We start from the raw sequence: 27,873 nt of genomic DNA, 5'->3' as shown, positions 1-27,873 counted from the left end.
TCACATTCCCCATGAGGAGTACTTGCCATGTGTCAAGTTTCAATTTTTCCTTTGTGTGGTTTTAGCAATACAGAGGTCCAAAATATTTCTGTTTTTTCCAACATGGCTGCCATACCAAGTGACCTATGACATCGTAATTATCAATAAAAAATTCTATATGGGTAGTTGCTCCTGTGGTGAAAATTTTGTGTCAATCTGACAAGCAGTTGTGGAGAAAAACACTAAAGTTCTGTGCGGACAAACAAACAAACAAACAGACAGACAAAGAAACGGACCCAAATGCAATACCCTCTCCTTTGGTGAGGGTAGAGCAAGAGAGTGAGAGAGATGGGTGGGGTGGGGAGTTAGCAGAGTGAAAATGTTATGCTTTATGAAAACGCACACACACACACACACACACACACACACACACACACACACACACACACACACACACACACACACACACACACACACACACACACACACACACACACACACACACACACACACACACACACACACACACACACACACACACACACACACACTTCTTTTAGCAATAGATGCTAAAATCTAGTATAATTTCTCTTGTGGTCTCGGAATCAAACAAACGAGTATTTATTGCAGGCCTCACAACCTCCCCGCCCCCCCAACATGATTAATAATAAACATCGTTTAAAAAGTTGATTTTAAAATTACCCTGTGCATTCATAATCCCCAGATAGGACCTTTCCATCGCTGCTTTAAAAGCACCAAAATCCCAATATGATGTCTTACTCAAACTCTATTGTGATGCAGAGGCACACCCCCGCTTTCCTGCAGGTAGTTTTTCAAATATTTTTGGCTTCTAAAAGAAGCTTAGTGAGCCATTTCAGGTAACTCACCTTTATCACGCATGTACGAGAGAACATGTGAACCATACCCCGAAGATCACTATTTCTCTGGGTTTCTGCATTCTGGGACATATTACGTCATTTCAAAAGTCCCGTATCAGGAGGTTATAAAGTTGGAGCACCGGCAGCCCTGAGCAGATGGCCCGCGTGCTTAAAATGTTGTGATGCCGAGTACACTACACTTATCCAAACGAGGGTTATTCTTGATTTAATAATAATCCCATTCCTTTCACATTATAGTCGCATGGGGCTGCCGAGGCAGTTTCATTGGCAAGGAGTACAGTGCTGGATGGGTCGCCATTCCGCCACAAGTTACCCCGAATGGTTATTACTCCAGTAAGCTGGAACTCATTTTGTCAACCTCGGAAGAATGACAGGCCGAGTCAACCCCACGTGGTGTTAATTCAACGTCCGACAGGGGCTCGAACTCGGGACCCGAAAGTCCCAAGCCAGCCACCCGAACCGCTAAGCCAACACCAGGCTTTGATTCTTGATTTACCCCAAATCAATTCAACGATATTTAATTTAACGGTATATCCAATTATTTTGAAAGGAGCGACACGCAGGAGGCGGATTGCAAATATGGCTCATACTCTTATGAAATATGGATTTATTTAATTAAAAGGACACAGACACAGGACACAAACGGACATATCTGGCGGGACAAACGGTCCTTTCGGAGAGACATAGTGAGAGTGTGAGATTTGTCCGGATTGAAAGACATGCTCCACGTGTTGGACCAGTTTGTGATTTTACGCAGATCTGCAGAGAGCGAAGAAGCTGCTGCTTGCCGGTCTGAGGGATGACAGATGGTACAACAGAGGGTGGAGTCATCAGCAAAGAGATAAAGAGGATTTTCCAGAGAGTCGGAGAGATCATTGATGAAAACCAGAAAAAGAACAGGGCCCAGAACGCGACCTTGAGGAACTCCAGCCTGGACAGGAAGAGGGGATGAAAGAACTCCATTTACGGCCACACGGTGACTACGACAGGAGAGGAAGTCTGCGAGCCATGAGTGGAGATGGCCTTGGGTACCATGGGAAGAGAGTTTGGTGAGCAGGGCAGGGTGCCAGACCGTGTCAAAAGCATGCGATATGTCGAGGGATATGGCTTTGATTTTATGTCCAGCATTGAGAACCTCCATCCATTGTTGGGAGAGCAGAAGCAGCAAATCCAGGGTAGAGTGACCTGGTCTGAAACCAAATCGATGATTGGAAATCAGGCCATTGGAGAAGAGGAAGGATTTAATGTCTGAAGCGATGATGGATTCCATAACCTTGCTGATGATTGGGAGAAGCCTGATTGGTTTGTAGTTTCAGGGATCTGTTTTTGCACTTTTTTATGCAGCACAGTCATTTCCAAGCAGATGGCAGATGACCTTGAACAAATGAGAGGGTGAATAGAACAGAGAGAGGGTGAGCAAGAGCAGAGGAGTAGGTTTATATGACACGTGGGCTGATGCTGTCTGGACCGGTTGCAGAATCTGAGTCGAGGTTTGACAGCAAGCTCTCCACCTTGTCGACAGAAAAGGACACCGAGTTTAGGCATTCAGCCTTTTCACGTGCGGTATCAGCAGTGTGGCCATTTGAGGTAAGGGAGGGGATGGAGGGGGAACATACACCAGAAACAGATTTGATTAGATGCCACCAGGATTTGGGGAGGGAGAGAGGTTTGAGAGTTCAGACTTGAGATGAGAAAGATGTTGTTTTCTGGCTCTCCTGGGGGTAGAGACACACTTGTTCCGAGCCTTATTGAAGGAACTGAGATTACCCTCAGTTGGGTTTGCTTTCCATGAGGCAAAGGCAAGTTGTTTCAGGACAATTGCCTCGCCACAAGCTTCAGTGAACCAAGGGCGGGAGGAAGGGTAGGACAACTGAAGACGAGAGGGGATAAATCTGTGCATGAGGGAGAGCAAGTTTCTTTGAAAGAATTCCCAGGATGAGTTGATGTTTGAGAAAGTAGCGATTGGAGACCAGTCTGGAAGTTTGATGGCTGCTTGGAGACCCTGGCAGTCAGCTTGAGTGAAATGCCAGACGCGACGGCGCTGAGGTAGTTCTCTAATAACAACCAGAGATATGTCCACTTTGACAAGGACGTGGTCAGATGAACCGATTGGAGTGGAGGAAGAACAGCAGATATTTTCAGGGATATTTGTCAAAATCAGATCCAGAAGAGATGGAGTACCATTGGTTGAGATCCGGGTCGGGAAGTTGACCGATTTAGGCAGTCCTAATGAGTCGCAGAAGTTTTTTGCTGAAGTGCCATGACAGGTGAGAGAGGTCCCCACACCTTGCCAACTGGCATGATGACAATTGAAGTCACCACATATGAAGAAAAGAGAGTTTGGATGAGAAGATAGAAGTTGGTCCATCTTTTTGGATAGTGAGGTGTAGATGGAGTCATCACTGTTAGGTGGACGGTACAGTACACATATAAACATGAGGTTCGAGTGGAGGGGAAGCCGAAGCCAGAGGTATTCCTGGGGGTGTGGGGGAGTGAGGGCAGTGCATGGAGAGTGAGGAATAGAGTCTTAGATGAAGAGAGCAACTCCTCCACCAGGACGAGGCTCAGGTCAGTCATACCGGAGCAGGGAGTTACTCGGGAGAGATACTTGGGAGTCAGAGACGTCTTGAGGGAGGAAAGTTTCTGTTAGGGTGATTATGTCTGGTTTGTCAATGGCAACCTGTATGGAAAGATCTGTGAGTTTGAGCGAAGGCTCCAGATATTTGAGGTCCACATTGTTAATGAAGAGGGAGGGGAGGCGGCTTTGGGTGCAGGAGATGGGAGGGAGGGGAGCGTAGGACAAGAGAGGAGGAGGGAGGTAAGGAGAGTTGTAGAAAGAGTGTGGGGGATTGCAGAATAGCTAGGGGAGGGTGTCGGATGAGGAGGAGAAAAGGCTCTGTGGTGCTAGGGAAGAGGGGGGGGGGTAAGAGAGGGGACAAAAGGCAGTTGAGGATTTTAGGAGGTGGAGTGATGAGATGGAGGTGAGAGGACAGGGGGAGGAGGCAGCTTTGTGGATAATAAACAGTTAAAACGGGACAGATAACGACCGGAAACTTAGCTTTGAGAACGTCAATAAAGAGCCCTGAGAGACCCTGCCGTCGCTCCAAACCCAGAACCGGAATATCTGTGGAAGGAAGAGGGATGGGGCCGGGAACACAGAGTATACAAGATGGACATTACAGGGACTTTCACGAAGGAAAGCAGGGAATTTGAAGGAGGTGGGTTTGGGGTGGATTAACGGGGGTAGAAAAGATCGAGGTTTGAGATGGAGGAAGATAAGAGGTGGTGGTTACCAGCTGTTTTGAAGGCCTGGACGGAAGAATGGGATTGAAGAGAGTGTGGGAGTTTATTCCAAAAGTGGGAATGAAAGAGTGAAGGTGAGCAGTGATTCATGATTTTGGTAGTTTTACCATAAGGGGGTTGTTGGCGGACGTTGAGCACCCTGCGGAAATATGGTGGGACATATCGCAGACAGAGCAGGGGGGACGAGACCAGAGAGGAGACTGAAGACAGACAGAAAGACCACCGACCTGCCTGCTGTGAGAGAGCGTGAGAGGCCCAAAGACTCAGCCTCGTCGCGGGAGATACCAATGATCCTAACAATTGTAATACAAAAAAAAACTTGAAATATAAAAATCCCCCGAAACACCTCCATGGGCCCACACACTTACCCATATATACAGAAACAGGCGAGGCTTTCCAAAGATTCATTCACTTCGAGGGAATGGTGCAGAGAGGTGTAGAGTGGCTCCTTACCGAAGCAAGACTGCAGCAACAAGAAGAATGGTCCAGCACCAGGGAGCGTTCCCAGTAAAAGAGAGAGAGAATCTCGCTTTGGAGGTGCTGATATCCTGTCTCTTCACCCCCCCCCCTTGCCAATCTCCTCTGGCACACCATCTGATGTGGTGCAGTCACTGAGGTGGTGTCTTCCCATCATAAGCCCAATTAGATGATGTCATGTGGCTCTGGCCATTAAGTGATTATTCTTGCCATTGATGGAGTCCAAGGACTAACCATTTTGCTATTGCATCTGACCAATTCACCCGGAGCCCTGCCCCAGGTGATGATGTTTGCACCAGTGGAGATGTCGTGACCTTGGGCTCTCTTCTTCGCTGCTGAGGAGGGGAGATGGTGGGATTCAAAGTGTGATGGTGGCGACCTCATATAAATGGCCCTCTCGGGGGTCCCCTCCCCTTACCTCGCTTGACTTGTTGCCAGTTTGGACAAGAAGGATGAATCATATGACGTCCTCAATCTAATTAACCACTGCAACCAACATCATCACCTTCCGGTGATGTATACTAACAGCACAACTTAACCAAAATGCAAAGTCCTTAATCCATGTCAAAATGATCTCTCCTACATGAGCTCACAGTCTATACCAAGTCTGTACATTTTAATATCTATCCTGTACCCCACACCCGCAACAATAATATTGTCACGTCAGAGGGATTCCATTAACACAGACTGCTCTGAGCCAGATGGTCTAAGACCATCCGCGGATTCCTGAAATGGTATTTATAGTTACTGCATTCACTTAATACTTATATTCCCGAAGGATCACCCAAATTAAGCTGAACTTGGTGGCGCAATGTATGAGAGGCAAGAGGTGGGAAAATGTTCCTTTTCGTCAAAATGGGGTCTATTTACAACGAAATATGGGGATAAATGTAGATGGGAACACCAATAAGTGTATGGCAGAGATGTGGCGGTCAAAATACACAGATACAGATGAGGGACACACAAACGTACAGCATATACAGTGAAAATAAATAAAACACTGAAGTGTAACAAAGCTATGGCACTGCTAAAAATGGAGCCAACACAACTGAACAAAGGGAAGAGGGAGGGCTTGTGGAGGTATGAGCAGGTCCGGAGATCATGCAGGTTGGCACGGTGTGGAGCTGAAGGCAGAGGCGATGATGTCCCGGTTCCGAGATCATCCTTACAGCTGTAAGCAGTCTCTCACCAAAGAATGCGGATGGCCTATTTTCAAGGACGAGCGAAGTGAGCACGCAGCTTTCGAGAAAAACCATGCTGAGTTGAGCCCAAAATGAGCCATCTCTCTCACAACCAGTCTCCTGAGAGCCACACCCACACATATCTGCCCAGATCCCTTCCTCTTCTTTCAGGCCATTCCCTTCTGCCCCAAGGTCCACAACCTTGGCCTCCAGCAGAATATCAACAAAAATTATGGGGCCCACCCCATTTGAGGTTCTGCAGCTCAATACAACAACAAGGTTTGCCGACATGCTCATCGCACTTTGAGCATCCGTATTTGAGTGTGCATTCAAAGTGCACACACCTTTCTAATTGCCCACAAGTCCTCATTTGGCTGTGCCATACACAAGGTTTTTAAACATACAATCTTATCCCTAACTATATTGTCTCTAAATTACATCCTCTGCCTCAATGTCACGTTTAACAAGATGACCTACTTTGACATTTTCCCTGTTTACAAAAGTAAAATCTACGCTAAGCAAATCACACGGACCATGCTATCCTACAACAATCTAGCTATGGTGTTCCCCCTTATACGTAACAATATATATATATATATATATATATATATATATATATATATATATATATATATTCGTATAATAAAAGAAAACATATTTGCTCATTGTGTTGATGAGATGAGCCAGAATTGTTTGGTCAAGTGATTCAGGACTTGTTACTTTCTCTACTAGCCGGTGTGGGTTTCATTTCCATTTATGCTCATTCTCACTAACCCATACTTGGGAAGTGTGGCGAGTATGCCAAACATCTTTCAACATGAGTTGAGGGAACTTTTTCCCCTGCAGTGGACTGAAATAGACTTGTTTAGGGTTTTGATTTCTAAAAGTTTATAAGACATTTTATAGCATTTAAGTAATTGTGCCTTTGCATGAAATGAGCATTTTCAAAGCAGCCGATGCACCTTGCAAGGAAATTCTGACGTGAAAGATGAAACTTAGAATTTATTGATACAGTGTTGTTGAAGAACACAAAGCCATTGTTGAAGTGCTTGATTATTTGTTGAAGAATGTCTGTCTCCGAACACTCATGAAGTGTTGAGAGTGCGAGGTGGCCTGTGATGTGTGTGAGCTTATATCGGATGTGGGCATGATAAGGGATATGGAAATGGTGATTTGTGCAGAGTGATGGAGGCAAGAGCAGATATGATGACAACCACTACTACTACCTACTACTACTACTACTACTCACAGTTAATCCTAACTTCTTGTCGGGTTAGCCGAGGAAGAGTTTTGGCCCAAATCTCGCAGGAATCGCTTAACCAGACCTGACGTTTGACTGGAGTTGATTTGGGCATGAAAAATGGAAAGGAACAGTTAAACATTACATCCCTTATCTACGATCAGACCGAATGCTTCAAAGCCATCAATATAGACAGACAGCCTGTATGCATGGTTAATTGGAGATGCTGACATGGATGTGTGGTTTGGTCTTTGTCAGCAAGATGAGCCACTTGGAATTCACACTCAGAATTTAGCATGTGATGTAAAGTGGAAAATCTCAAAAATGATCTCGGAGGGTCACCAAGATAGATCCTAATAGACTATTATTGCTTCAGCATGAGACCAAGACACAATGAAAGAAAGAAAGATAGAAAGAAACAAAGACAGAATGAAAGAAACAAACAATGACCTACTGAAATAATCAAAGGTTGTGGAAATATGTGTGGCACAAGAGATTGAGGGACAGTCAGAGATGAACATAGTTGGAAATCTAGGCACACAGACAAGCACGTGTTGGAATGTGCTTAATGTTCAGTCTCAGTGCCCTTGGGTTCGAGGGGTGAGTCTGGGCTTATCAAAAGCATGCCAGTGGTGGCTAAACTTAGTTCATGTATCTCCTTCACTTTCTCCACTCAACAAGCAGAGCAGCTTGCTGGCACACAGCAAGTATGCACAGCAGTATTTTTATTAACCCGAAGAAGGATTTTGTGCTCTACTGCCCTTTTCACAAGTGGCATTTTGGTACCAATGCCAAGGTGCCCTGAGGTCTTTGAAAGTCAACCACAAAGTATGAGCTGGCACCACATATACACAAGAACAGTTGGGGCGGGAAAACTCGCCCCTCCCTGAAGGTGATACGTGAGCCAGCTAAGTTTTAACCAATCGATAGCAACTTGGTAATTCTCACTGCAATGAGCTAGATTTTTTCAGAAGCAGAGAGTCCAAATCCTTTATTCCACCCTTTCAGCTAGATTTCAACCTCTGACCTCTGGGATACAATTCTAGTGTCCTCACCGCGAGGCCAATACCGTACATGCATTATTTATTAGCAAGGTCAAGCTTTGCTAGTAAAAGCACACATGTAGTTAACAAACACACAGTTAGTAAGCAAGTACACATTTAGTTCGTTAAGTTAGTTATCAAGTGCACAGTTTTTACCCCGTGGGGTCTTCCACCCCACGGGGTCTAAGCGCCGCTCGCGTTCTCTCTTTTCTTGTGTACAGTTCATTTGAACATCTATTTCTCCATTATTCGTGAACAGAATTAGATGAAAATTGACAGGCATATACTAGAGACGTATGTGCAGGCACTAACTGAGCCCAAAGTGTGATTGCGGCCCTTTGGGCCGAGGAACGGCCCACTTTGGCCCATTTTCTTTAAATTGCTATTTCTTGGTTATTAGTGAACGGAACCGAACCAAACTTGACAGGTATATTCTAGAGACCATTCCCCAGGCATTAACTGAGCCCAAAGTGAGATTCCAGCCCTTTGGGCCAAGAAACGGCCCTTTCGGCCCATGTTCTTAAAATTGTTATTAAAAAAAAGCAATTAAATGCGCTGGGCGATGTTCTGGTTTATTTTTCTGATGCGATGAAAATCTTACCAAATTTCAAAACTATCTGTCGTCCATGCTATCGCTCACCTGAGAGTTGTACGAATGAACTCCCACGGAGTATGTTCGCAATTCGAACTTGTTGTTGTCAGTGAGCACACTACCAGTTTTCTATAAGGCCAGTTACCAAAACATGTTACATTATGTTTGCATGATTTTGTCTGTTAGCAAACGGGTTTTAGCGAGCTAGCATTTCATCTGCTCACATAATTTCATTAGGCATAAAGTCCAAGCTCTTTTCCAAACTCCAAAAGGAGCCCATGCTCCTTGTACCCCCAAGTATAATATTCCTGCATAACAATAGAAACAGTCATCACTGTCAACCTGCAATGCAGTGGGAACCTGTCCAGGGTTGGTTCTCAGCCAAGGGAATTGCCTCGACCAAACTGACGCTCTGACAACGGAGTAACTGTGGTCATGGATGATGGATGGTCTCTCTGAAAGTAACTGGAGTATTGCTTCATAGATGTTTTTTTAACCGTTCATACCTGAACACAATATTTCCAGTTTTAACAATTGTAAGTTTCAGTAACAACCTTTGTGTTTTTGCAATAAATGACCAGGCTCACAGCAGCGATTTCACGTTCGAACTTTCTGGTCGATAAACAAATGTTGCTTTGAAATGATTTTGTAAAATAAATGCGACTTTTGTTAGTTTCCATTCATGCCTGTACCAGCCTGCTTACTTTATCTTCCGCAGGCTGTGTTGGCCCAAAGCCTGGATTGATTGGGCTCTACGAAGGGCTGTTTTTAGGTGAACAGGTGGCCATGTTGGCGGGGTCTTGATCCGGGGTTAGGTTCACTCCTAAATCAGCGCTGCAGGGTAATAGCTGTTCACATACAAATATAGAGCAGGAGAAGGTTTAATGAACCGAATGTTCTTGGCTTTATTAGGGTTATTTGTTTTCTGTACAATCATGCTGTCAATAGTGTAGTATGCCTTAGGATTTTATACACAATTAGTCAAAGCTCATGGAAAAGTGCTGTGGCTATATTATAAGTACCGCAGACATGATGGGCTGAATGACCTCCTCCTGCAACCGTATTCTTTGTATATCCTTGTACCAGATATAAATAAATGTTAATCCTTTATTGAACTGAGCAGTATGGCTGTAAGTCGTGAATGTTTTGGTGGCTGGACAGGTCAATACTCAATCACTGTTTTGTCGCAAAAGCATTAAATCTGGCAGAAATGAGTTTCGGTTACTACATCTTCATCTGAAACAAGCCTCTTCATACTGAAACCTCTGCATATTGCATCCTCTCCTTTTTACATCCTTTCCTTCTTAATCCTCTCCTTTTTTTACATCCTCTCCTTATTGTAGCCTCTTCATAATGCAGCCTATCAATACTCCAGCCTATCCATACTCCAGCCTCTCCATTCTCCAACCTCTCCTGCCTTTCCATACTGCATCCTCTTCATACTGCATCCTCTCCATACTCCAGTCTTTCCATACCCCAGGCTAACCATTCCGCAACATAACCATTCTGTAGCCTCTCCATACTGCACCCTCTCCGTACCACAGCCTCTCCATACTGCACCCTCTCCGTACCACAGCCTCTCCATACTGCAGCCCAAACATGCCGTAGTCTCTCCATACCGCAGCCTAACAGGTCAGGTCAGGTATGGGAGCATGTGCCAGAACAGCACGTCGCTGCGTCCACTTTCCGCCGGTACTCCAGGGGTCTCCGTCTAGCCATCCCCCAGGCAGATGCTAGGCCCATCCCCATCTCCTTGAGATGATGGTCAACCTGCTGCAACCACGAGGCACGTGGTCGGCCCACTGGCCTCCTCCACTCATGAGACTCCCTCGCTGAGAGAATCTGGTGAGCAGGATCAGCGTCAGGAAAACAAGCCACATGTCCATACAGCCGCAACTGACGCTCACGGACTAGCAGGTAACAAATCTCATCCGAGTCTCTCTCAGCAACCGCTCATTGGACACAAAATCCGACCAGCGATAGCCAAGGATTCTCCGAAGAGACCTGGTACCAAAGGAATTAAGTCTCCGTCTCAGATCCTTGGTCAGAGTCCAAGTCTCGCATCTATAGAGCAAGACTGGAAGCACCAAGGACCTGAAGACTCGGACTTTCGTCCTCCCGCACAGGTACCGGCAGCGCCACACCCCATGATCCAGTGAATCCATGACTCCCCAGGCCCGACCCAGACATCTATTGACCTCTGACTCACAGCCAGCAGAGACATGAATATCACTGCCAAGGTAAGTGAATCTCTCCACGACCTCAACAATCTCACCACAAACAGACACAGACAGGACAGCAGCATCCAAGATGTCACCGAAAGCCTGGATCTTAGTTTTGACCCAAGAAACCCGTAATCCCAGCGGCTCCGACTCCTCATTCAGCACCTCGAGGGCCCCAAGAGGATGTCTAAAGTCTCCGCAAAGATGACTGCATCATCTGCAAAATCAAGGTCCAAGATCTTGACATTCCCAAACGATGCACCGCAACTTGATCTCTCAGACATCCTCCCTAAAATTCAGTCCATACAAGTGCTGAAAAGTGTGGGGGCCAGTGCACATCCCTGACAAACTCCAGTAATAACTGGAAATAAGTCAGAGATGGTACCACCACACTTCACAGCACTCTCAGAACCAGAGTAGAGTTCAGACATCAGATCGATCAGTTTTGGTGGCACCCCACGAAGACCAAGAATCCTCCAGAGGACATCCCGATTCACGGAATCGAACGCTTTACAGAGATCAACATAGGCTGCAAGCAGCCCCTGCCGAAACTCTCATCTGCATTCGGTGAGGACACGAAGGGCAAGGATACGGTCAATCGTTGACCTCTTTGGTGTAAAGCCTGACTGCTCTGGACGCTGGTGCTCAAGCAGATGGTGGTGAACCCTATCACGTACAGTTTTACGCCTCAGCTCCCTGAACAGCTCAGCTCTGCCATTCAGCCTGGCCCTGCAACTCTGGTCAATGGTATCCAGTGTCCCTTGAGAGACAAAATTCTTCTTTGCCCTGTGGTGAGCTCCAAGACATCCACCGGCAACATCAAGGACGGTGGTCTTGAAGGCGCTCCACAACTCTTCAGGACCCCCCAAAGCACCCAGACCCCCCAAGTGTCCACTCAGCCTGTTCGCAAACTCCTCAGCTACTCTCTCATCCCTGAGCTTGGCAACATCCAGCCTATGCTGGGATGGTACCATTCTCCAGGATTTAAGGTACAGCTTTAGAGTTGCTACAACAAGCCTGTGGTCAGTATTGAGGAACTGAGCACTCCGGTAGACCCTGCAGTTCTGGATCATCCTCCAACGACCGTCAATGAGAACATGGTCAATCTCCTTTGCCACACCGCCAGCGTTGGAATACCAAGTCCAGCGATGAGCTTGTGGGCGCTGAAACCATGAACCAGCCACCCTAAGTCCATGACTTCTTGCAAAGTCAAGGAACTTAGTGCTATTCTGGTTCATAGTTCCTGACCCATGGGGACCAACACACACCTCATAACCATCCCTATCAGTTCCAGTCGATGCATTGAAATCCCCCAAGACTAGAAGTGTATCTCATCTGGAGCACTGATCAACCACAGACTCGAGTGTGGCGTAGAATGCATCCTTCACGCTGAGGTCACTCGCCTCAGTCGGAGCATAAACAGAGACCAGGGAAATGACACCTAAGGAGTGACGAATCCTTAATCTCATAATACGCTCGTTGACCGGTGTTACCTCTATTATCATTGGGGTCAGCTTATTGGACACAGCTACAGCAACTCCTTGGGTATGGTAACCATCAGAGCGACCAGACCAATAGTAGTTGTAACCACCCACCATTATCTCGCCGCAATCCGGTCTCCCAACCTCAGAGAGAGCTGCAATCCCAATGTCCAAACGCTTGAGCTCAGATGATAATAGAGACAGGTGATTATCCTCTCTTAGGGATAGGACATTCTAGGCACCCACCCGAAGGGACCGCCTCAGGTTAACCCAAGGAGACCGCCGTCTGGTGGACGACACCTCAGCACCACTCCGACACACTCTCCCGCAATCTGACCCAGGGATGTTACCCCGTGGTTTCCCTCCTATCATCAAAGATTGGGGGTCCCGAAGGCTTTGCCCCAATCCCATCATCCGGTGAGCTGCCCTGAGAAGGGATGCTGCACAGGAGGTACTCCCACGGAGTGGGTTTTCAGATTTTTTTGCGTTTTTGCGTTTTGCGGAATGAAGGGTTTTACGGTGGCCGAGTGCAAATCCTGCCACCAACCTCCTAAAAAGAAGTAACCCAACTGCAGGAGGACGTCCGCAGACACAGTTGGGCACTAGATATGGATGGCCGTTGGCTCACAAGGAGCTCCTCCGCCCTTTGACAGGTTTTGTTTTTAATCCTGCTGGGTGTCCATATCCAAACACCCTCCTCACCAGAAAACCTGGTGGGGGAGACGGTTTAGTCGCCGACAACCCGACCATGGAACAGGTTAGTATAGGTTTACATGGTACCTGGAGCAGGTCACAGATCGAACCTGACCTGACAGAAAGCAGCCTAACCATACTGCAGAATCTTCATACCGCAGCCCAACCATGCTGCAACCTCTGCATATCGCAGCCTCTCCATACCGCAGCCTCTCCATGCCACAGCCAAACCATACTGCAGAATCTTCATACTGCAGCCCAACCTTGCTGCAGCCTCTTCAGACCACAACCTCTCAATTCCGCAGCTTCTCCATGCTGTAGCCCCACAATACCACAGCCTCTCTATTCTCCAGCCTCTCCATTATCCAGTATGTCCATTCTCCAGCCTCTCCATTCTTCCCCTTCTTTATTCTCTAGACCATCCATTCTCTGGAATCTCCATTTTCCAGCCTCTCCCTTTTCTATCCTCTTCATTTTATAGACTCTCCATTCTCCAGCCTCTCCATTCTCCAGCCTCTCCATTCTCCAGCCTCTCCATTCTCCAGCCTCTCCATTCTCCAGCCTCTCCATTCTCCAGCCTCTCCATTCTCCAGCCTCTCCATTCTCAGGCCTCTCCATTCTCTCACCTCTCCATTCCCCATCCTCTTCATTCTCCAGAGTCTAGACTGTCAATTTTTCAACCTCTCCATTCTCCAACCCCACACCTCCCTCAATTCTCCAGTATCTCCATTCTCGACTCCCCCCCTCCACACCCCATTTCTCCAGCCTCCCTGTACTGCATCTTCACCATATCCTATGCTCACCATACCGCAGCCTCACCATACCGCAACCTCACCATACCGCAGCCTCACTATACTGCAGCCTCTCCATTCTCCAGCCTCTCCATTCTCCAGCCTCTCCATTCTCCAGCCTCTCCGTTCTTCCCCTTCTTTATTCTCTCGACTCTCCATTCTCTGGACTCTCCATTCTCCATCCTCTTAATTCTCTCGACTCTCCATTCTCCAACCTCTCCACACTGTAGCCTCCCCACATTTTATAGCTTCTACACACTGTGGCCTCTCCACACTATTTATAGCTTAACCACACTGTTCCCTCTCCATACTCCAGCATTTTATTAGTTCAACTTCTAAATACCGCAGCGTCTCTATACTGCAGCCTCACCATACCGCATCCTCACTCTACCACAGCTTCACTCTACCACAGCTTCAATCTCCATACTGCAGCCTCACCATGGTGCAGCCTTTCATTACTACCTCCTTTCTTTACTCCAGCCTTTCCTTACTCCAACCTCTCCACTCTGTAGCCTCTCCACACCATAATTTTACACTGTAGCCTCTCCACACTGCATCTTCTCCACACTCCAGAATGTCCTTAGTTCAACCTCTCTTTACTCCAGCCTCTCCATATCGCAACCTCACCATACCACACCCTCTTCATATCGCAGCCTCGCCCTACCACAGCCTCACCGTACCTCACCATACTGCAGCCTCACCATACCGCAGCCTCACCCTACTGCAGCCTCAGCATACTGCAGCCTCTCCAGACTTCATCTTCTCCGTACTGCATTCTCTCCTTACTCCAGCCTGTCATGCTGCAGCTTATCCTGATTGTAGCTTCTCCTGACTGGAAGTTTTCATGACAGGAGCTTCTTCTGACTGGAGTTTCTTCTTGTTGCAGTTTCCCTTGACTTTAATTAATCAGCATCATTCATGAAGGACTGATGACACAGATGCAGACAAGTATTGGAAAACCTTGAATTTAAGAATTTTACTTTTGTTCATACTGTTGCGGATTCGCGCCCGCCGGCGTGCGAACGGCCACGTTAACCCGAATCGCGGAACGTCGCCCACCGGACGGACAATCCAGTCGTGACCCTCTCGGACTAACGCCGGGAACCAGTCACGGGTGGACCTTTCGGTCTCACCACGATCGTGCCAATCGGCCCCCGCGTGGGATAGGGTTGCTCGCCAAATTCGACCTACCTAAGTACCCACACGGAGGGTAGACCGGGCGATCGCACCTCGCCGCAGGTCGACTTCGGACACGGGCCACTTTAAGCGACCCGTTCCGTACTATCGGGATAACCGAGCGGTGTTATTCGTCGGCCTCGACGGTTCGATTAATTATCGGGCGTTTTAGCCCACGACCAACCCTTTACGTGAAGCAAGATGGAGATTCAATGAAAGAAATGACGAAGTGAAGCGGGAAAACAGTTCAACAATAAGCACATTTATTTCGCGATGAACGGAAAGCACACATCTACAATTACACCAAAAGCACATGTAAAAGAAGAAGACAATGCAATATTACACAAAAAGTAAATGCAACAATGCAGATCTAACCAACTACCGGGCACACGGCAACACTTATACAATTTTACTTCACAGACGGCGCCGACAACACATATTCCCAAAGCAAAAGAAAAGAGAACCACCCTCCAGGATGAGGGGGGCCTGGGGCCGAGACCATGTCGGGCCTACCGTCTGATGATGAGACGCAGAGCGGCGGTGGCGCCTCAACTCCGCGGGCCTCGCGGACAGTGTCTGGTAGGGGGTGGGAAGGGGGCCCCTTGTCGCACCATCTCAGCGCGGGGGGAAACAGGAGGGGGTTGCTGATGCTCGGGGGAAGGAGGATATCACCCTGTCTCGGGTCCCGCGGCGAGCGTCTCCTCCTCCACCTCGGTCGCGTTGCTGGCCTCTCCCTGTGCAGCTCCTGGCACCGACGCGAGCACCCCCTCGTCCGCCTTCGCCGCCGTCACCTCTCCACAGCTCCGTCTACTCGCCCTCTCCGTCTCCTCTCTTGGCTCATCCCAACTCTTCACTCTTGACTTCTCCCACTTCTTTCCAGCTCCACCGACGACTCTCTTGAACTCCGCACAACTCCCAACTGAACTGCCTTTACTGACGAACGCAGCCGTTTATATAAGCCCCGTGGCTTCGCTCTTTCACCCTTGACCCTCTGCCTCCGACCCTTCACCTCTCTCACTGGCTCCCCATTGGCCCGAGGAAAAGTGGGCGTGAATGCTTTTTGATCCATGAATTTGCATATAGCGACCGCCCTCCAACGCCCTGGAGGCGGGGCCAAATCGCCCCTCGCTCACCGATTGGACGGAACAAAAGTGGGCGTGAGTCATTTTTGATCCGTTTTCTGCGGAAAGTCCGTGATGTTTTTGAACACGCTGCTCGGTGCGCGCCCCGCACGAGTCCAGCATCGGTGCCCACAAGTGGCGCGAGAATGGTGGCGATGCGACGGTGGCGAGTTGTGACGGTAAAGGTCGTGGCTGTTGTTGTGAAGCGGCGTTGTGGTTGGTGGTTGCTGTTGTGAAGCGGCGTTGTGGTTGGTGGTTGTTGTTGTGAAGCGGCGTTGTGGTTGGTGGTTGTTGTGAAGCGGCGTTGTGGTTGGTGGTTGTTGTTGCGAAGCGGCGTTGTGGTTGGTGGTTGTTGTGAAGCGGCGTTGTGGTTGGTGGTTGTTGTGTGACGGCTGTTGAGACGTGGTTGGTGGTGGTAGTAATGGCGGCTGGTCCAAAATAAAGATAGGAAAAGAAAAACGGCTATCCTGAAGAGTCGCAGCCCGCATAAATGACATTTATTCCCTCTAGACAACGGGTTTGGGCCTAACTACACATATACTTACAGAGATATCTCACCTAAGGGACCTGAATGGTGGTTTGTGAATTTCGTCAACCACAACAATACCAAAAGAGACAGTCGAGCATAAAGTGAAAGAGAATTGCACACAGAGGAAGAAAAGCAATGCCTGTTGGTCCTGTAATTAAAACAAGAAAAAACTAGAACGGCACTCGTGGAGCGCATACCTCCACCAGGATGAACAGTTTACATTTTTTATCCCACTGATCTGCATCCGTATCTTCTCCCAAACTAAATCGGCTTGTTCTTGTAACCTACCCAACTCATCCACCAAGTTTAGTCATAACCTGTCCACAACTTTTTTAGATATCATGTAATCTATCATTTTTGGGCCCATCAAGAATTACTTAGAAAATCAAAAAAATTCTCGTATCCGGATATAGAACCAGATCGTCACCAAAATTCAATCAGTTCGATCATGTCACACACACAACCTGTCCACCAGGTTTCGTCTGAATCCTTCCATAACTTTGTGAGATATCCTGCTCACGGACACAGACAGGGGTGAAAACATAACTTCCACTCACCTTCGGTGGCAGAAGTAAAGAAAAGAAATGGAGTTCAGCTGAAACATAACACAAAGAACACTGAACTAGTTTAAAGAAGGAACTCCATGTCAAACAAGTGAAACATTCATTCCATTGAACTAACTTTCTTTATGAACATTGAGATTGATGAAATTTCCTAAAAAGGACAGAATACCAAATTTGTTCCAAAATATTTTTTGTCCTTGATATACTGTGTTGCGACATTTTACCAAAGTCATATAAAGAAATCAGATCCTTCAGATACGGAGTCACTGAACCAGACTGAATGAAACATATTCGCTGATTATTAAGTCTGAGGAAGCACAACTTCCATAAAAACATAGGTTTGTATCTTATCGAGCAACAACTTGAACGACTCAATAGAAACCTGCAGTCTCTTCGAACTGTAGCTGCATTATGAAGTGTATACACTGCTATATTTAAACTCAGCAAATAACAATCCTTGGAAGCAGAACACAAAGGGTGTAGAAAAGCCGTTTAAGGGTTCGAATCACTCCCTGATCAACAAAATTACCTAATAAACCATTAAGAACTAGAAGGGTACTTGGTGGAGCGCATACCTCTGCCACGTAATGCCCGATCCATGAGAACATAATTATCGGCCCATTACATTTTTGAAATATCATGCTATACAGTACTCTTTCGTTTTCGGCCCTATCTCTCAATGGTGAAGAATCACTTAAAATATTCTAGTAGCCAAATCCGGATCCGGATCTTCACCAAAATCTAATCAGTTCGTCCTTGTCACACACCGAACGTGTCCTCAACATTTCATCTGGATCCGTTCACAACTTTATGAGATATCCTGCACACAAATAAACAAACAAACTGACAGAAAGGGGTGAAAACATAACCTCCTTCACCTTCGGTGGCAAAAAAACCCCTCAATAGCTTAGATGGAGTACGATGTGTGCAAAGCACATTCCACATTCGTTGATCATGCCATGCACGGAAATGTACAAAATCGGTTTAACAAGGAGCTGATACCACTTTTTGGGTGAAATGTGTAACAGATATCTGAAATATGAAAGCTAAATATTGGACGTTTTGCATTCAGGTTGAGATAATGTCATGAAGAATAGATATCTGCGATATTAAAGCTAAATATTGAGCGGTTTTTGGAATATCCTGTGCACAAAAGTACATGGACGGATGATCTGTTGGTCAGTCGGTCGGAGCTCATTTTAATGTCTCCCATCTCCGACTTCGTCGGAGGGGCAGGGGACAAAAACGTGCAATCCATAATAGACACGGTATTGGTGATCTTAGGATCGAACAAGAGAAAGGAGGCATGACTGATATCCTCCACATCACAAGAAGCCTTTTTAATTTTTTTTTTTAATTTTTAACTTCTGCTGTAAGTACCGTATTAAGCATTTATAAAACTAAACAGCTGCCAACTATGATAACCGAATGGTGATGACATTGGACTGACATCCTAGCTAGAGGTTGCAAGTTCAAATTCAGCAGGAACCAGCAGTAGTTTTAGACTCTAAGTCTCTGGAAAACTCAGAATTACCATGTGGCAATTGGATCATTCAAATCCCAGCTGGATTGTTGATAACCTCTGTGAGAGAGAGGGTGAGGGGGTGATATCCGTCTCCCATGCCCTGGATGGTCTACTTGTGATGCATTCCACTTTTTGGTGGATTCTTAACGCCTTCAGAACAACCTGGGTCAGGCATGAAAATATAATGATACCTTTGAAAAGTCTTCCATGAGAGGAAGCTTACTAATATGTCTGAAAATGAAAGTTTTCGATCAGTGTATTATTCCAACTTTCATTGATGGGGCAGAGACCTGAGCGTTAACAACAGAAATGGAGAAAAGGTTAACAGCAGCGCAACACAAAATGGACCATAATATGTTAGGTATTACACACAAAGATAGATAGACAAATAAATGTGTCAGAGAACAAACCAAAACTCAGGATATCAAAGAAATAATCAAACTTTGGAAATGAATCAAACAGTTAGCAAGTGGACAACAATAGTAACAACATGGAGACCTGTGGATGGCAACAGAAACAAGGCAAGGACATGCCTAAGATGAATTGATGAAATAAATAGACAAATTTTGGGGAAGAGTCAATTGGAACAACAATGCAAGAGACAGAGCAACATGCTGTCAACATGCTGTCAACATGCTGTCAACATGCTGAGGCTTTCGTCCAGCAGTGGACTGAAAATAGCTGATGATGATGAAAAATCAGTGCCACCTGAAATCCGAAATCAATAGGTAAAAACAGGTACAGTGCCTATGAAAAGGCAGTTACCTGCGTTTTTCTCCTCTTCATTTAAGAGGATTTCAGGCAGCATTAACTTTTTATAGGTAGCATTAACATGTAGAAGTATAGAGGTTTTCTCATTACTTTTGTCAGTGTGGTGTACACCAGACTTCATTGAAGGCCTTGGAGGCCATGGACAATTTCAATACCATATTACTAACGGTTGTTCACCCCAACAGTTGCTGAGTGGTTTGACCCGAAAAGATCATCAACCGTGCGGCCAAATGCATGAGGAATCCACCATGGACACGTAAGGATGGTTATTATCTTTGGCCTGTTAAGGAAAGATGTATTTGCTCCAACCGTAGCCAACCTGAACTGCCATTCACAGCATTTTAACCTCAACAGGTTTTAATGCCGTGGGTTGTCACACTAAGGGTTCTTTCACACATTGCCCTAAATATTAATGTTCCAGGCAGTGTGAGAAACCCGCCAGTCTCCACCAGCGACTCCAAGGTTCAGACCACCGCGTAATGAATCCCCCAAGAAGTACCACCGGTGCAAGCGGTGCCCTCTTTTGGCCAGAGGTTCGACCTTCTCTCCCCACAAAGGTGGGACTGCTTGTGCCATAATTGCTACCCCCGCTCCCCCCCCCCACCCAATGCTCATTTCATCAATGATTTTACTGGTGTATTTGCTTTCCCACCAAAAGCTGGAGGGACAGAACAGGCCAGAGATAGACTCCGAGCTGGAGAAACGTGTTGCCGACACAGAGGCCCGGATTCAGGCTCTGAGCGTGGCCTTGGAGAGATACACACAGCATCACGTGGAATCTTCAACACGTACACACGAAAAGGTGCATTTGTTTTTCCTTCACCGCAGAAGGCTCTGGGAGAAGTTTGTGCATATCGAGCAAGTTTACCTTTTTTGTGTCATACATTGTTAAAGATCTATTGTAGTTCAGTATGTATAAGCCTGGTGTTGGCTTAGTGGTTCGGGTGGCGGCCTGAGATCCTAGGGTCCTGAGTTCAAGCCCCGTTGGGCCGCTGAATTAATACACCAGGAGGTTGACTCAGCCTGTCATCCTTCCGAGGTCGGCGAAATGAGTACCAGTGCACTGGTAAGGGGGACACCGCATCAGCGGCATAGCCGCGTCCCAACCAATGATGCAATCAGCAGCCGTAGGCTGCACTCGATAGAGAGAGTGTGCAGCATGTATCTGAGTGAGAGTATATGAGTACAGGCAAATGGAGGGATGTGTAAATATGTATATTTACTTTCCTCCATGAGTATATGTAAGCCCCCCCCTCCCCCAATCCCATATTCTTCATCTTTCCATCATTTCAATACCATGTTCCAAAAGTATCAAGGTTTGTGTACGCAGAGCCCCTATAGTTCCAGTCCACCAAACATGGCACAGGAGAAATGAAAATGTGAGCCAAAGAGTCGCCAAACTGCACATAAGCAGTTGGCTGGAACACGGCACCGTGCCATGCCTGCACAACTTTCCGATGTAAAACAAGCTCACGCTACGTGTACATATCCTCAATACTTTACCAAAGTAAATGAGTATCAGGAAAGAGCCTAATTCTAATGAGATGTTCTTCGGACCATCCAAATGGGATGATTTGCGAACATTAAGCAATTATTTTTAAATGTTTATAATTCAAGCTGATTACAACAGTCTGTGCTTGAGGTCAATGCATTGTGGGTAATTTTTTAAACTTCTTAAATTAAAAACGTTTACTTTCAAGACAGACTTTCTCCTTTGCCTCCGATAACCCTGTGGACGTTTTTTACACAAAGGTTGAGGGGAGGAGTGGGAGAGGAAAGAAATAGAAAAATTAAGGGAAAGACTATGATAGGGTGAACAAGGGGAAGTTGGTTGAGAGGAGATATGAGTGAAGTTAGTAGAAGAATGTAGGGAATGCTGGAGAGGGGGGAGGAGGTTCAAAATTCTGTATTATCTACATGGACCCTTGCATGCATACAAGTTTTCATGGTATTGAAGCAAAAGAGGCAGAAAGTATAAAAATTAATGTTTTCAAATAAAAAATTGATATCAGCGTACCTTGTTGTTATTTCCCAAAGCTTCGTTGCCGGGAGAGACAATTGGCCAGTCTGAGGAAGAAGTTGGATCGGGTGAGCGAGCAGCGTCTGGAACGACAGCAGCGTGTGGAAAGCCTCGAGCGATACCTGGCCAGCCTTCCCACACTGGAGGACCACCGAAGTCTTCAACGGCAGGTAGGGTTTGGTGGGGTTGGAAGCACAAGTAGTGTGGCACAACAAAATGTGTGGTTTTACAATGATGATCGCCATGTTGGACGTATACTCTCTGTGATTCCTAAAGTCATTGGGTATGATTTGCTGGTGGAATCATGGATGAACCTTCACATTCTCTCTTTCTCTGCTAATGAGTTCTGCTATAGATTTTGAGAATAATTATCTTCATATTGTAAAACCATCCTTTGCATACATGAAGAAGATCTCACATGCACTCATTGTGCGTTGTTTCTCCACGCCCCTTAGCTGTGTGCGGCTGAAGAAAAAGTGCGCCAACTGGAGGAGAACAAGATGGTACGAGTGGTCGCTGAAAAAAAAACGTCGGAGGTTGAGGAGCAGCTGTCTAGCTGCACGACAGAAGTCGAGCACCTTCGGACGTACCTCGTACAGAGGGACGACGAAGTGAAAAGACTCAGGGATCGTGAAGAGGAGCTTGTGAAAACGGTGCAAGGGTATGTTGCGTACCTGTTGGGGTGTAATGAGCACAAAAGTTCTGGAGAAGAACATAACTCGGTGCTTATATGAGCTTAAAGTTCAGATGGATGCAAACAATTGGATTGAGGACTTCACCATACTCCACAATGCAGCACCAAAATACAATGGAAAATAAAATGGATTTTAATCCATATGTAATAAAAAAAAAAGGAAATGTTAACTCAAAATTAATATTATTGCTAAACCCTCCTGGTCTGCACCCTGCGTTCTCTGATTTCACATTCACTCATGTATTTTCTGCAAAATAGAGGAATGGAGATAATGGGATAAGCTGTTTGATGATTATGGAAATTGTAGTCATTGAATTCAAAAACGAAGGCACTACCAATTATGTTAAGGGAAAGACTATGACAAGGGGCAAAAGGCAACCAAACTTGGATTTAAACCAAACTGGGAAGAAATATTGACATGTCTGGGGTTTTGATCACCGAGTGGTTTTCATCCAGTCCTGTACATCGGCATCCTGATCCTGGTGTGGTGTTATGTACCCTCCCAAGAGTAGAAGAAGCATCACTTGACTAAATTATGCAAGTGATAACACCCAACGTCAGTTTCATTATTTATTTCTTCAATCAACGTTGGGTCTCACCACCTGCATATAGCAGTCACATGATGCCCCCCCCCACTCCTCCCTTGCAATTATTTGAGTTGAGGATGTTTAATTTCTGAATACAGTTCTGTATTGATCTTTCCACCAGTTTTTTTTTGAGAATCATTGAGTGTTGTCCTTCTTTAGCTTGCAGCAGAAGGTGGAATGCTGTCTGCAGGATGCATCGCAACTCTTTGGACCTAGTATGGAACAGGTCCAAGCTGAAAATGTCCGGCTGCGATCAGACGTAGCATCTGCATACAAGGTTGGTAAATGTACCACACAACATGCCTGTTTCAGGCTCATGCTTTGCAACATTTAAATGGGCATTGGTTATTCAGGGCACAAAGAAGGCACAATGAAGGAACTACCAGTTTCTTAGTGCTGCCTACCTTTCTACTCTGGTTGTTATATCCATTGTGAGTTGGTGCTCACATTTACTGTACAGGTATGTGCATGTGAGGTTTTACAGTTTGTGTATTGTTCACTGAAAAGTGAGTTATTTCTCCAATCAAAATATTTTCAAACAAGAAAAGGAGCAATCAGAGATTGCAGACCCTCGCAAGGACTTCTTTTGAGTGATGTATTTTTTTTTTTTATAGGTTTTAGAGTAATCCAATATGGCTGCCAAACCATGTGATCAATGACATAATATATGTGAAGCTTTTGTTCCTCATGGACAGGCGGTCATTGAAATGAGAGCGAGAGATGAACCTTCAGAGTTTAGGCTTTATTCCATTTGATTGGAGCCGCTTCTGTGGGCACACCGGGGAATACAGGTTCAGCTCGGAGTACATAAGCAGAAACGTATACATGTGCAGTTAACCATTGCAGACTAAATCCGCGTAAGCACGGAGTTCGATATAATCTCCATTCTCACCAGTCAATGAGCACCTTCAGTTAACGAGCATCAAGTGGACAGCCGATGTCAATAGCAATGCCCCGGGGACAATCACTCGTGCCGCAGAGAGACCTCCCCTTATACGCGAGACGCACAACATGTGATCCCGCGTCATGTCCCTCGATTCACGTTAATTCACCACATTCTCCCCACCTTTAAAATGTAACTAGGGGCCCATCTTACACACCATGATTGCTTTAGCACTATAGGAGTATACATTTCAAGCAACGCGGACTAATAGATCTACAGGAGCATACATGCCAAGCAGTGATTATTTTGAGTTGTAGGAGCATGGAAATGAGCATCGATATATGATATAATGGGCATATAGGAGCATGAGCAGCGAGAATGCCGATAATCCCCTTTACAGATTGAGTCGTCGAGGGGGCCTTATTCGTCGACCTCTCCGGGAGTAAACGGCAGTTTCACTTGAGGGAGACTCCCGATCCTCTTGGTGAGCCTCGACTTGTGCCGGGGATGACTCCTCGATCGCTCTCGGGTGGAACGCGGCAGCCCCGTCGCCTGGCGGAGTTCCTGGGGGGGAAATGTCAGAAGGAGGAGTGCCAGGAGGGGAGCCAGTACCTGAGGGAGCCAGATGGCGAACCGACACAGTGGTCTCCCTGCCATCCGGGAGCCTGACATGAGCATACTCTGGATTAGTGTCAATGAGTTCGACCCCCTCCACCAGCGGTTCATACTTGCTTTGTCGTACCGGGCGTTTCATGAACACTGTACCGGGGTGGGTCAGCCAGTTGGGCACCGTTTGTCTGTCAACATAACGTCGTTGGTGAGTAAACATACGTTCGTGAGGAGTGGCATTTGTGGACGTGCAGAGCAAAGAGCGTATGGAATTCATTGCGTCAGGAAGAGCAACCTCCCACCGCTCGGGGCCCAGTCCTCTCGATTTCAGCGCCAGAGTTACGGCTTTCCAAATTACTCCATTATACCGTTCCACCTGCCCGTTTCCCTGTGGGTTGTAACCCGTCGTTCGACTAGTTGCTATGCCGTGCTCTAATAGGAATTGTTTTAGCCCGGCCGACATGAAACACGGCCCTCTGTCTGAATGTATGTACGAAGGTTTCCCAAACATAGCGAAGAGGTCAGAGAGACATTTCACGACAGTGCCCGAGGTCATATCCGAGCACGGAAACGCGAAAGGGAACCTTGAATATTCATCAACAACGGTGAATATGTATCTGTTGTCTGTCTCGGTCGGCAGGGGCCCTTTGAAGTCGATGTTTAGTCTCTCGAAGGGGGAAGTAGCCTTGATCAGTCTGCCAGATGCCGCGCCAAAGAATCTGGGTTTTAGTTCAGCACAAACAGGGCATGAAGCATTCATTTGTTTAATATCTTCAACAGAATAGGGAAGATTTTGTCTGCGTACGAAATGTGCCATCCTGGTTACCCCTGGGTGGCACAGAGACACATGGAGGTCTTGCAAAGCCTGACTGATTGTTGCCGAACTGTAGACCCGGGAGAAGGTATCTGCAGCAGGGTTTTCCTTCCCGGGCCGGTAAACAATGTCGTACCTGTAGCAGGCTAGGTCTATCCGCCATCTCATAATTTTTTCATTCTTAATTTTCCCGTTATTTTTCCCATCAAACATGAAAGCCACGGATCGTTGGTCCGTAACGAGCGTGAAGTGGTTTCCCAGTAAATAATGTCTCCATTTACGCAGCGCTTCGACGATGGCGTACGCCTCCTTCTCTATTGCCGAGTGTCTCTGCTCGCTTCTAGAGAGAGTTCTCGAGAAGAAAGCGACCGGCCGCCCAGACTGATTAAGTGTTGCAGCTATGGCGTGATTTGAAGCGTCGGTCTCCACCACGAAGGGCACCGAGCTGTCGATCGATAAAACCACGGACTTACTGATATCATCCTTGAGATCGTGGAAAGCTTTCACGACAGCGGCATCTGGTGGAAAGTTTTTGCAATGCACTAGGGGATGTATTTTCTCGGAGTATTGCGAAATCCATCTTGCATAGTAAGCGAACATCCCGATCACCCGGCGCATTGTTTGCAAGTCCTGAGGTGGTGGAAGCTCACGGAGCGGGCGCAATCGCTCAGGATCAGGCTTAATTGTGCCGTCGGCTATCGTGTAGCCGAGAAGGTCAATTGACCTTGCCGAGAATACGCATTTCTCGTAGTTGAGAGTCAGATTATATTTTCCAGCAATGCTCAAGAATCTGTCCAGATTCCTATCATGTTCCCTCTGATCCCTACCGCACACTGTGACATTATCCACGTAAACAAAAGTGTCTTCGAGGTTTTCATCTGAGATGATGTCGTCCATAACCCGTTGGAAGCAAGCTACTCCATTCGTGACACCGAATGGTATCCTTCTGAACTGGTAGAGGCGCCGCCCTGCCTGGAATGCAGTGTACGGTTTGTCTTCCTCTCGGATGGGAATTTGATGATAGGCGCTTCGCAAGTCGATGGTGCTGAATACCTTATAATTGGCCACGCGTTCGACCATCTCATCTATGCGCGGCAGGGGGTAGGCGTCGAGTTGGGTGAAGCGATTGACCGTTTGGGAATAATCGACAACCATCCGTCTCTTATGGTTCTGACTGCTGGTTACTAACACCTGTGCGCGCCATGGCGAATCGCTCAGTTCTATAATTCCCTCCTCCAGTAATCGCTTGGTTTCTGAAGTGATGAAATTCATGTCAGCAGTGGTATATCGCCGCGATTTGATCGCTATCGGTTTGCAGACCGGCGACAAGTTAGCGAACAGCTGGGGGGACATCACCTCCGCGGTGGTCAGCGCATTTAAAATTAGACGAGGCTTGCTTCCTCCAAAGGGTATTTCGACGCTCGTGTGCTGCTTGAGGACATTATGACCCAGAATTACGTCTGCGCACAAATCACGAAGCACCAGCACCTTTACATCCCGATGCGTGTACCCTTTTACGTCCAATTCAACATTGCAGTACCCTCGTACGCGGGATTGTAGTGAGGTGGCGGCCATGCATACCGTATTGTCAGTCGGGTGGATTACCCATTTCCTGCCCTTCACTAGCGAGCTGTTGACGAAACTTTCAGAGCTACCGGTATCAATCAGTGCCTCAGCCATATGCCCGTTAATTCGCACGTTGATGATAGCCTTGGATAGATTCCCCGGGAGGCTGCAGTCAATTTATTTTGCGAGTAGAGAGCCGCAGAAGTGGGTTTATTCCTCCTTAGAGTAGATTTACATACCCTGGCATAATGCCCTTTCTTGTCGCAATTCATGCATGTGGCATCTCTGGCGGGACATTTTTGACGAGGATGCCTTTTGTACCCACAAAAGAAGCATTTACCGACCGGAGCAGTTGCTGAGGAGTTTGACGAGGTCTGGGTATCCGGCTCCTCGGGTGTTTCTCCATCCCTCATGTCTGGCTGTGTCTGTGCCAGTGGGGTTCCTTGGGTTCCCATCGTAGCAGCGTTCATGAGCAGCATCGGTGTCCCAAATGACTCAGATTGCTGCTGAGCCGTATCCATCGCTCGAGCCTGATCGACTACCTTGTCAAGAGTGGGTTGCGCTTTCTCTAGTAAGCGTTGCCGTATGTGGGCTGATCTGAGTCCTTGGATGAATGCCTCCCGTGTGGCTTCCTTTCGGTGTTCCTCGGCGCTTACCGCCCGGAAGCTGCAGTCTTTTCCCAGCTGATTCAGAGCTTGCAGGAACTGATCGATTGTCTCCCCGGCTGCTTGCTTGCGTGTGTTGAGAAGATGTCGTATGTATACCTCGTTCTTGGGCTTCACGTAGAGCGCCTGCAGCACGTCAATCGCTGCTTCGTAAGTGTCGCACCCCGAGAAGAGCCTGTACACGCCGGGCGAGACATGATTCACGAGAGCGGCAAATTTGTCAGCTCCCTCCGCGATGATGGTCAGATAGTGTGAGAAGGAGCAGAACCAATGTGACCATTTCATTTCTGCGTCAGTCGTGTTTGGGTCTGCGTCGAACCTCTCTGGTTTGTAGATCTTGTCCATCTTTGGTTGAGAGAGCCGAGAAAATCAAATGGAATAAATTGAAATGAGAGCGAGAGATGAACCTTCAGAGTTTAGGCTTTATTCCATTTGATTGGAGCCGCTTC

At 46.9% G+C, this 27,873-nt stretch overlaps 1 protein-coding gene across 7 annotated transcripts in view; it reads left to right on the top strand.

The window, feature by feature from the left end:
* The window catches only part of LOC147034366 (centrosomal protein of 85 kDa-like), a 167,196-nt gene that overhangs the window by 123,151 nt on the left and 16,172 nt on the right, over positions 1–27,873 (top strand). For all 7 annotated transcript variants that reach the window (XM_085881550.1, XM_085881534.1, XM_085881557.1 and 4 more), the window contains 6 exons: positions 19,772–19,842; positions 20,008–20,143; positions 20,245–20,388; positions 21,624–21,776; positions 22,062–22,267; positions 23,047–23,164. In XM_085881550.1, coding sequence (XP_085737676.1) covers positions 19,772–19,842; positions 20,008–20,143; positions 20,245–20,388; positions 21,624–21,776; positions 22,062–22,267; positions 23,047–23,164 — 828 coding nt within the window. The remainder of the gene's footprint in view (positions 1–19,771; positions 19,843–20,007; positions 20,144–20,244; positions 20,389–21,623; positions 21,777–22,061; positions 22,268–23,046; positions 23,165–27,873) is intronic.

The sequence above is a fragment of the Eptatretus burgeri genome, chromosome 1, assembly GCF_056783735.1.
Source record: "Eptatretus burgeri isolate ZD-2024b chromosome 1, Ebu_testis_v1, whole genome shotgun sequence".
NCBI lineage: Eukaryota > Metazoa > Chordata > Myxini > Myxiniformes > Myxinidae > Eptatretus > Eptatretus burgeri.
The sequence above is the reverse complement of the archived record's forward strand: the minus strand, read 5'-3'. Positions and strand labels throughout refer to the sequence as shown.